At 35.1% G+C, this 12,325-nt stretch overlaps 1 protein-coding gene across 1 annotated transcript; it reads right to left on the minus strand.

Moving 5' to 3' along the window:
- Positions 1 to 6,428: 6,428 nt before the first annotated feature.
- Membrin (golgi SNAP receptor complex member 2) lies at positions 6,429 to 11,664 on the minus strand. The gene is given in 3 exon segments (XM_076515337.1): positions 6,429 to 7,456; positions 7,459 to 7,695; positions 11,505 to 11,664. Coding segments are annotated over 2 exon segments (642 nt in total). The 5' UTR covers positions 7,637 to 7,695; positions 11,505 to 11,664; the 3' UTR covers positions 6,429 to 6,992.
- Between the last annotated feature and the right edge of the window lie 661 nt (positions 11,665 to 12,325).

Consider the following 12,325-nt stretch of genomic DNA (forward strand, 5'->3'; position numbering starts at 1 on the left):
AAATTGCTTACGACGTGGAGGTCGCCTGTCGTTTACTATCTTCTAGGGATATTGTCTCCATGTTACCGCTAAATGTGTGACAAATAGATACTGTTAAATGTGTTAACATCACTTGAAGAAACACACCCATTCCAGTCACTTTTTTTAAGGCAATAGACCTATCCATTTGTTTCTCTTCCCTTCTTTTTCTTGGACAATGCTAACGGTCAGTAATCATTTTCCAGCCATTCTCAGGGAGATCGCCTGCGTTTAATGCTATCTCACTTGTGTAATATGATGGAAGCTGATTGGCTATCCTTAACATTTTCTCAAAACATGATCCTGCTTTCATTAATCTCCCTATTATTAACAATTGCATGAAGGTAGTAACTAATTGTACTGTCCAGGCAGTTCCAAAACCTCAACATGTTTACCACGATGATCTCATCTATGATGGACCCCTAACTGCCACATGGCATGGGAGGTTAATAAACGAGCTTAAGATACTTTCCACAGATACCTTGCTCTTTACAATCATATTGTCTTTCAGTAGGCTTGTGGCCATGCCTTGCAGATCAGACATCAAAGCCAGAAGGAATTTTTAATTAAATTCTCTTCCAGTATCACTTCAGCTACCCGTTACCATGTCGTTTGAGATAGGATTAAAATGTTAGTGGAATATTTACGGGTAATACTCTTGTGATCTTGCATTCCAATATACAAGAACTTGTTAAGATAAAGAGTATTACTAACACCCTTGCGAAATGCCTTTCTCACAAATGCAGCTCTTTCACACTTCCTGACTTCTTGGTCTAACCTAAAGTAGAAAAATCACTACCTTCCTTTTATGTCTTTATTCCTTTAATTGGCCATTCATGCTGTGGAACTAAAAATCACTCTTCATCAATCAGAAGTAAATCAGTTGGACCAAATGATATTCATTATGAGACATTTCATCTTCCTCCTACCTCTTGGCCTTGTTGTTTGCCACTGGATTGACAGAAGGAGGGCTATTGTCATCCATTCTTCTAAGTCTGGAAAGGGTACTAAGATTCATATTAATTGTAGACTAACTGCCTTGTTAAGCCGTCTCTGTAAGGTTTTGGAGCCGATGGTTAAAGCTCATCTTGTTTCATTTCTGGAATTGCACAATCTACTCTCGTCCACTTAGTGTGGTTCCTGTAGATAGAACTTCACTACGAACCATCAATCATGGAAGCCATTCTCAGGAAGTAGCACCTTGTTTAAACCTTTCTTAAGAAGGCTTATGACACTTCATGGGGGTCTAACGTGTTAAAGACCCCAATTTCTATGGATTATGTGGCCACATCCCAAGCCTGTTTATTAGCTTTTCTTGTCATGTGGCAGCAGGATTCCACCAAGGAGGAGAATACTGTGGGAAACGTGTCTAGGTTTTATGAATACACTGAGTAGCTGCTTGGACAATACAGTCAGTCACTGCAGCCACACAGTCATCTATCGATGGCTGACACACGATGACAGGATCAAGTTCTGAGAGAGCAGTCAGAGAAGGCCTGTTAGCCTGGTCCAACTTCCATCGAGGCATGCAGGTCGGATGGCATCGGTCCCCTGCAAGGGTACAGCAGTAAGTCTATGGATTTATAATGCTAAAATCAGGGGTTCAATTCCACTTGGTGGACTCAGCAGGTAGCCTGATGTGGCTTTGCTACAAGAAAACAAACAAACGGATGGCACTGGCCATGGCCAGTCTCTCTCAAAAGTATAGGAAAATGATCACTGCCTCATGGGTTATTGTCAACCCTCCATGAAAAGTGTGAGAATAGTGAAGGAGAGCAAACTGAGACATCAACAGAATTAAAGGACTGACTAGCTGCTTGAAAATAAGTATAAGAACCAGTATTGAAAAGAGAAAGGTTGTAATCAGAGAGCATACGCTCTATGGAGCAGCCCCTCCCATCAATATCAGTACCTCCCCAGAGGGGATTATGTCCACTAAAATCCCCCAGTAGTAAAAATGGGAATGGTAACTGCTAAATGAGAGTATCGAGGTCTGACTGATTATAGATCTCTTCAGGAGGCAGGGAGAACAAATAGTGATGACACGACCCAAGGAAACACGAATGGCTACAGCTTCCAAGGATGTATCACGTAACAAGGGCAGGGTGAGCACATGCTAATCAACCAGTATTGCCATCCCACCATGCAATCGTACATCACATGACCTGTCGTTTCTATACAAGGAAAATTGCCGAAGGGTGACTGTATCAGCAGGTTTCAAAAAAGTTTCCTATAAGGAGAAGCCCATGAGATGGTAAGGATCAATCAAATCTTTAATGCCATCTAAATTTGATCGAAAACCTTGACAGTTCCACTGGATCAGAGTGGCCATTTATTTATGTGGAGGGGAGATCTTTTGTTTGCAACTACGCTTTTTTTCTTTATTGGACGAAGATCTATCAACCTACACGGATTCTGCCCTGGTTCTGGTAGATAGGTCTATGTCTGTGGACAAAGATTCCAATGACTGAAGGAGTGAACGAATGGTCAATTTACTTTTTCAGGCTGCAGAAGAGGACAGACCTGAGGAAACATTTGAACATGAAGGAAGTGAAACTGGGCAGTCACTGGAAAGAGCAGTAGAGACAGAGATGGAAGTAGACATAGATAACTATTTTAAGTACGGAAGGCACAAGATTCTTAAGATGTTTTGCAAACAACTCTGTGGGAGGTACAGAAAGATCTGTCTGCACTCCCACTGTGGTAGTGGAATGGAGTGCAGTAGCATACATCCGAGATAAAGTTGGGGACAATAATTTCCGAACCTCCAAGTAGGTGACATTATTAAGTCTTTAAACAGTGCACCTCTTTCTCTTCTACCCATTTAGGGCAAGAAATAGAGTAAGGGGTGTGGACCACTACAGATAACACAGTGTGGTTCCAGTTTGCACTTGTAAGTATCGTGGGCTTTACCACCACAATGAGAACATACCAAAGAACCACAACATGATGCTTTTAAGTGACCAAACTGCTGACACTGGAAACATCTGAGAGGGTTAGGAATGTAAGGCCATTTGACGTGGCAGGAGGACAAGATGATGTAAACGTTAATATCAGAACATTGGTAGGGTCCGTATTTCCCTCTTTAAGGGTGCAGATTCAGCATACTGCAGTAACACCTTGGCTGAAAAAACAGATAGTATTTCCGACTCGGGAATGTTCTTTAAATTCCTCTCAACAAAAACTCCTCTGAAAGAATTCAAAGTCCCATGGGGAGTAACCTCAATAGTTATATTCCCAATGGTTTTTGATTTCAAGGAGTTTGATATTCTGTGGTGAAGATGTTTCTACCAAAATGTCTCCTGAATACAACTTCTTTACTGCCTTTGGAGAGCCAGCAGGTCCCTCTAATCTCTTCTGAATGAAAAATGGAGACATCTGCCCCAAGGATTCCTCAGGTAAGGAATGGAGAATCAAAAATCAATGTGTAGAATCTGCTGTGGACAACAGAGTGGTCCACGCATGGTCATTTTTTCAATAATCTGTTTTTCAATTCTTTCATTTTTATTTATTTTGTTAGGGAGAAGGGGTATCCACAACAAAGAAACTACATTTCAATGCCTGCTGATCCCACCCCTCATGGAGCCCTATGAGGGGATGCACTACAATGTCAAACAAGGACACTGCTGCAATGCCAGGGTTTCATGAGCACTATACCTAAACACCAGCATCAGATACAATGTCCACAACACCTGTTGAGAACATCCAACACTGGTACTTGGTTGACCCTATCCCAAGTGGACCAGCCGATTGACCCAACAGGGGCCACCCCAAAGCCACTCGTCTACATGAATTCAAGGCCAAAGTAATGTGTTAGGGTTGGACCCCTCAACCACCAGGATCCTTAACAGGTTGCCACACACGGATGGATGTTTAGATCCCAGAAGAGGTAAACTGAAAGAACAGAACCTTCCCTGGGAGGTCTCCTCACCACAAACAGGAATCCACACTGAGGGTATTCAAAATGTGCATATAAACGATTGTACATTTACATCATTTTCAGTGAGCACACATTTCCCACATTAATATTCACTTCAATAAGTAAACAAAGAAAATTTTACCTCAAGACATCACCTGGCATCCCAGTGGGAAATAACACACTTCTTTACATAGTGTATTCAATTATACATTTTTACACCAACCTTTCTACAATAAAATGTATAATATATTAAAAAATGACCCAGAACAACAAGTAAATAGACCAGAAGCATTTTAACCAAGTTTTGAAGCAATCTTTGTATTATTTAAACAATGTACATTCCCCCACAAAAAGTGAACCTGTTAAGAATTTTGGTAAACAGGAAATTTTAAATAACCAAACTTAGAAAGAAAAAAAAAAACCCTAGTGTTCTTGAATAATTACGTTTTTCTTTCCAGTTGGTTTCAAACCAACCACATAATGGTCATGTAGCTAGTATAATTTGCTCTTATGTGTGTAAAACACTCTGCACAACATACAAACAAGAAAATGTTAAAAATAAAAATCTGATCAAAAGTTACAGTAACAGATAATATAAAAACACCTTTATCAATTATTGAGAGTTTACAATATATCAGTAGATAAGCCTTTAACAATAATACAATTCTGTTGTCAAGAGTGACAAGACTTGTTAAAGAAAGCTCTTCATTGTAAACATTTACAACACTTTAGTTAAATCATGGCAATGAGGATGAAAACTTGTATCAAAGAAAATAGGTTATAAATTACCAACAAGAATAATAATCTTTTAAAACAACAGTATACAAATTTAAACTATTACAGTTTTTTTATTATAAGTATTGAAGGGCAATATCTTTCATTATGAAATCAAGATACTGGACAGAAAAGGTAATATTTCAAATGTGATACTCATGCAAAATTGTTTCAAAATTAAATATAGATAATCATTAAAGAGAAGAGTGTTGTCATATAGAAATCTTGCATGCACATAAATTCCAAAATGAAAAAGTTTTCAATAAAAGGCTCTAAAGTACAGCTGTGGACTTTCAGCTGTTGGTTTCTCTGATAAATTGGTTTGTTCTAGATTCTCTTAACTTGAATATCTTTCCCAGACCTTGAATCCTCTTAGACTTGCTGGTGGTCCTTATCCTTATTCTGGCCAATAACAGCCTTCATCTTCTTTATGACTTGGGCCTGGCACTGTTGTTTTAGCCAAGTGGTCTGTAGAAACATGTAATGAGATAGTACTCTGGTCAGAACCATCATTGGTGGCTCTAAATGCACCGGCAGCTTTCATTACAAAAATGATGGTTATGAAAGATTTGGATTTCCTACTTTACCCTAGACTCAACTGTATTGTGGACAATGGAGCAGACAACACTGACTGCAGTTGTGTCATGACTTTTGAGAAAGGCATTCACAAAACAAGAGGCACAGTCAATATCATTGATGGTTTTGTTGTTTCAAACACTAGGAAAGGTTCTGCAAAAGAGCTTAATATTTGAGGTCTCTTTTAACTGCATGTTCTACTCCACTGGTTCCTTTTCAGCTACAGTAACAACTAAATTGCCTCCAAGTCTTCAAAGTATCAAGGTACTCATTTCCAATGTTAAATATATTGTGATCCACAGCTACCATAGAATGTGTCTTTTCATGCAGCTATTACAGATCATACACATACAAAGCCAACTGGCCAAATAGACAGCTTGGTTCTCTAATAGATTAAAAAGTCTTAGCTACATCTGTGTCCCATTCATTGAAACAAAATATATTTTATACTATGTCTCAAAAAGACCAAAATACAGTAGGTTACACACAGAAACTAGATATTTGTTAGACAAAATACTAACAGTGGAGAGTTTAAGCTTTTTTTAAGGTGCAGTGCAGATGGTGGTAAACTGGAATACAGGTAGCAAGGAAGCATCAATCCGTGACAGATCATCAATACCACAATGTACTTCACCATTCAATGCAGCATATAAAAGTAACATTAAACAAACATTTAACTCATGTTTCATTACAGCTTTCAACAATAATTTTCAATGATATATTTTTTTCTAAATTTCATTTAGTGAAGAATAATTCTTTAAGAAATGTGTAGTTGATAAATATCAAACATGATAAAACAACTGAATACTGAAATATTTTTAATTATTACACAGCATTCTTCTTGAAGCTTAGTTTTTCTAACACTCAAATATGACTAAAAAATCACAACATAGCAGCATTTTAGTCACTTTCTTTAAAACCAGATTTGAAATCTGATTGTCACACTTGCAACAGGCCATGAACCATGAATCTCTAGACAGTCTGAGCAGGCTAACCACTAGGCCATACTTGAGCCCATCATACATCATAACTGAGTTCAGAGTTACAGAACTGTTTATTCAGTTAAAAGTAAGTTTTAATTACATAAACAAAACCAAAATGTGACTTTTGCAAAAAATAAATATTTCATGGACTACACACAAACAATCAATAACTTTTAATGTCTGAAAGGTGAAATATGTTTCACATGTTTGAAAGTGATTATTTTCAAGTTATATGGTAAGAAACCAAGAGAAAATCATATATAGATTCCTTTGAACAAAATTTTTTCTTGCTTTTTAAAGACACAGCTTTTGTGGGAAAGAAGAATTAAAAGATATTTTGATCACTGATGAGCACTTCTTTAAAAATAATTTTCTTCCTTACTGTAACATGTAAAACAACTTATAATCAGTAATTAAGCTTAACCAAAATTATTCAGAATATTTTTTGTTTTGTTTTCAAGATTGTTCTAAAGAGTATATCAACTTTCCTTCAGCTAAACATCATCTTACAATTCTGGAAATTCAAGTATAAATACTTAGTTTAATTGACTTGTTTTAAACACTTTTTTTTTATTTTTAGTTTCACAGTTTATTTCCTGCTAATGTTTTCCTACAGATTACACACTTTACATTTTACACCCAAATATATATATATGTGTACAGATACTTGTACAGTTCCTAAAATAATAATGGATAGCAAACTTACATAAACACAATTTATTTTATGAAAAATACATGTATCTAACAACCAGAAACATGATTATACATGTTACTACCATTCCACCAAATAGTACAAACTTATCTTGGTATGTTCTTTTTTCAATTAAGCGCATCACAGTGTTAGACAACCCTAAAGTGTTAGCCACATCAAGAATCTTACGATGAGCCCCTTTCAACGTTTGTCTCTGATCTCTAATACTCCCCAGGATACCATATCCAGTCCCCAGAAGTTCATCCATCCCCCTGTGAGCATTGTTTAATGAGGTGTTTTGCTGTAGTGCCTGGTCAATGTATATTGATGTATCTTGATCATTTGGTGTAAACTTTCTACTTAAGAGTTGTTCTCGCTCCTTCAGTTCTTGCTCTCGAATGTACCGTCGATGCTGCAAATTCCTTAAAGCTGCTTGCAAATGTTGACAACTGTACTTCAGTTGATCAACTCTCAACTTTGCATTAGGACGCCGAACTGGGGCTCCTTAAGCACAAGTATATCAAGACGTTCGCAGTTGCTTGTGATCTGATCAATTATAGCTTGGACTTCGTTCTCCAGTACATGAGCTTCTTCCTGTGAACAATGCTCTAGACGAGCAAATGCATGCTGTACATCATCCACAAGCCTACTAGTTTGGTGGTACAGTGTTTCCATAATGGAAGACAAATTATGGCAGTTTTGACTATCTATCCAGACTTCTTCCTCATACGTCCCTAAACAGTTGCAGTATAAGATATGTAAATAATGATCCCTATGTAAGAATGAGACACAAGTAAAAGACAGAACATATATATAGAAACAATTTGTGTAAAGTACTGCTTTCAGATATCCTTTCTCAATATGTATACTTACAATAATATTAGTAACTATCATTAAGACTGATACATAATGTACACAATCTTTAAACAGTGCACATGTGTGCAAACTTTAACCAAGAATTACTATAAAGGACTCTACTGGAAGAGAGAGGCACAGAAATAAACTGAAGGGTAGAAACATGCTCAGTAAGAGGTAATACAGGTAGTGAGAGAGGTCTTCCAAATCATGGTTCAAAAATTAGGCAGTTTAAATGAGTAATCCAGTAAATATATGTAAACTGTACTTTTCAACAAATTACCAGGTGTAGATCCTTTCAATGCTAAAAATGTGTAAGCCAAACAATATAAAATTTTTTCTAATGCAAATTAACCCTAATCTTCCATAAATGTACCTGTGCACGTATTTATTTCCTAACACTATATATGAAGATTTAACACTTAAATAATTAAACCTCTTAATTTGAGGGAATAAAATAAACTTAAACTGTTAGCAAAACACTGATATTTATGTTTGATTCTTTTTCAATTTTACTTCACAAATTGCCCAGTATATCTGACATTTATTAAAGCTTCTGAAATGTGAAAAGAATATTAACCTAATTAACAAAATCAATATCATTTTTAGGAATTACTGGCAGGGAGCATCTGTGTATTTTACAAAGAAAAAGGTTTATGGTCAGTTCTCTACACTACTGTCCCAATAAACAAAAACAAAATTTTATTCCACAATGCAATACTACCAACTGGTAATGACTAATATAGAAAGAACCTGGTAATTTTGTTGTTAATATCAACTCCCAGTAAAGCCTGCTAACATTCCCCAAAATCTTGCAAACTAACCAATTCAGGTCCAGATGTAAACTATTTAACCATCTAAGAATGACATTATATTGTTATAGCTAGTAATTTAAGATAGGGGTAAAATTACTATGCAGATTAAAGTTGTCAGTTTAATAGATGTTACTAGCAAAGTTAATTGAAAAACTATGTCTAGAAACAAGTAAAGACCACAGATCTACTTCCTAAATCACATCCTAATAAACCACAGATCAACTGCCTAAATCACATCATAACAGACTAGAGGTCTACTGTGCAAATAACATCCTATCATATTTCAAATCTACTACCTAAATCATGTTGTAATTAAAGCTTCATTTCTGCTACCTATTACACTAAAAACTCTTACAATCATTATTTCAAACATTTTAGTATCAACTCCTGATGTACAAGTATAAAAAAGAACCTTGAAACAAGCAAGCTTTCATTCCATACTAACTATGGTTGGGTATAGCATCCCAAAATATAATACTAATTATAACAGACTACAATAAATCACTATCACAAATAAATAATCTACAAGCAGAATCACTGAGTGCTTAATATCTCCTGTACTTAAAAGGGGGAATGGAATCACTGAGTAAAATAAAATTTAGCAATAATAATAATAATAATATGTAGTTTTGAAAAAAGCATTTGGGAAATAATAATTTATTTGTGTCCCTATAACATTTAAGGTACTTGTGCACAATCATATCTCACTGTTAGAGATAAAACAACGTAAAGAAATAAATCTATTATCTCCCAAAACCTGTTTCAAAATTTCATTGTTTGTAAATTACAAAAGTATCTCATAAAAAAGCAAGTTTGAAATAATAATGTTATGCTAGTCAGATACTTACACAGAAGTTTAACAAGTGAAGAAATAGAGTTTTGGAAAGAAAGTGAGGACAGTAGAGAAACAGTTATAGATTTTAAGTCCATCCATGACAAGAAACCTAATGTACAACAAAGAGCAACTAAAACAAAAATTAGGTATGTTAAAGGTGAACAAATCCAAAATAATTAGGCAAACTCAATGAGGTTCAGATGACATGCACACACACAATGATGCTAAAAGAACATCCATAAAAACTAAAAACTATGGACATCTGAGCTTCAAGAATTCTTCAGAAACAAGAACCTGCATTAATAATTTCTTACTAAGCTGGCAATTAATTTATATTTGAAAGAAAATATACAAGCATGAGATAAATAACAATTGACTCATTACAATCATGGATTTTAACTAACTGCTATTCAATTCCAAAGCCAATGTTACTTTTTAAACTATCACACATTTTTTTATATATATATTAATTCTTCCTTCTTATAACAGCTATTTTCTTCTGGTATCACAGTACACTTTGCAATGTATATCAATTACATCATGTAATATTATAATGAAATCCAAGCAAAAACCATCATAGAAAAATTGTTTTACCTATATTAATATTACACTACACTGAAAGATGAAATCTCTATACTGATGTTAAGCTACACTGACAGCTGTATACAGAAACATCTTGATGTACTAAACTGCTTCATGTTAAATACATCAGAGTCTTGTGATAATGTCAGTAACTTGGTGTATGATAAAGTTTAGTTTATTGCACGACGTAAAACTTATATAATAATAGTAGCAGTAGGGAAAATAATTAATAATACAGCTGTGAGTAACACAACAATAATTTAGAGTAATTAATACAACTGTGAGTAATAAGTCAATAATTTAAGAAATGGTGTAAAAAAACATTATCTGTCAAAGTATTATGACCACACCAGATATTATTACACCATGAATATGCTGACACCATGAGAAGACATGCCATATATTCATTCACACACAATCTGTGAAACCACTGAACATAAATTTTAATTGATTTATTTCACTATTACATACTGACATCATGTTTATTGTCAAAAATAAAAGCTCTAAAATTATAGAGCTGTACTTCATTCCTAACATTAGTTTTGGAATTAGTGCAAAGCTACAAGAAGGCTATTTGCACTAGCCATCCCTAATTTAACAGTACAAGACTAGAGGGATGGCAGAGGTCATTACCACCCATCACAAACTGTGGGACCACTCTTTTATCAACAAGCAATGGGATTGACCATAACATTATAATGCCCCCACGACTGAAAGGACAAGTATGTTTGGTGCAACAACTTGATACCATAGAATTGAGAGTCGAGCGCCATAACCACCTGGCAAAGCCAGATTTTTTTTATATAAAAATTTATGGAAATTTGAACCTGCGACCCTCAGATTGTGAGCCAAGTGCCCTAACCACCTGGCTTGCTTTAACATTAGACTAGTAACAATTCATCAACCCACAGTCCAAGCATCAAGCCATGTACAATTTGACACTCTCTGTTGTAGAACAGTGCTAAAACTGAAAAAGGAAGTAGAAGGAGAATGCTGTCCAAAATTTGGAATAATCTATCCAATGTCACTGGCAAAGTTAACATAGGCATTTCAATTACGTTTCTGACCTTTGCGTGTGTGAATGATGCAAGACTCGTCACAACTAACTACACAAAGTTTAAAAACTGAATGCCCAGCCCAACCTTTAAAATCAACCTAGGCCTTAAGGTTAAACTTTGCACAAAATTCAAGCTCAATACATTTCATTTTGTACATCGGGTAAATGAAAAACAAATATATAAATTATAAGGATATCTCACGTTAAAGTACAAATTTTGGGATAGCTTAAATTTAATTTCTAATATAAAATAATAAATCCTAATTAAATTTCGTATAAACTATAGAAGAACTTTTTAATTTGTTTTACTATGCTACAGCCACTAACGGTAACAATAATATACTCGGTATAACGTATATCTGTATTTGAATAACATAAGTCTTCCTATGTCTTTAATACCTGATCAGATACCGACGTTAATACACCTTGAAGTTTGATGTTTCCATTTGCTCCATATATTACTTAATCAACGTCAAAATTATTTGCTGTTACTGCAAGAACATTTCGTGATAATAGCACACGTCATTAAAAGTACTTTTTAACTTAACATTTCAACCTGTCGCGCAGTCTAGCGGATTAATAATTATATACAAGGTAGATTTTGTTAAATGGTTTCAATACGTCTTTAAAAATTTTAAAAATCTACTTTCATATTATTATAAATGTGAGGATATTCATAATATCATATCGTAAAACTGAAATGGTATGGATCAACTAAATTTATTAAAAATAAAAGTTTGTGTTACAGTAGATAATATTTTTTATACAACACTGTTCAACAGATTGGAGCTAAAAAGATTGTTTGTTGTTGTTTTATTATGAAGCATAAAGCTACACAAAGGTCTATCTACGCTCTGCTCACCAAAGGTATCAAAACCCTGTTTATGACAGTATAATTTCGCAGACGTGCCACTGTGCCACTGGGTGACAAGCTTATACAACTACACCAAGTACAAAGCTACACAGTGGGCTATCTGCGTTTTACCTACCACGGTTATCGAAGACCGATTTTTAGCATTATAAATCTACAGACTTGCCGCCGAGCCAATGTGGCAGCAAAAGAAAAACAACGAAATGAAATTAGGCAGTATAATCGTAGCAGACTTATGAAGGACCGAACTAATATAACATAAATAACTTGTCGTCCTTATCTGGTATTACTTGGATATTATCTGAACATAGGGTCAATGTTTAACTATTTTTAAACATATAGAATCGAA

The sequence above is a fragment of the Tachypleus tridentatus genome, chromosome 7 (genome assembly GCF_004210375.1).
Source record: "Tachypleus tridentatus isolate NWPU-2018 chromosome 7, ASM421037v1, whole genome shotgun sequence".
NCBI classification, from domain to species: domain Eukaryota; kingdom Metazoa; phylum Arthropoda; class Merostomata; order Xiphosura; family Limulidae; genus Tachypleus; species Tachypleus tridentatus.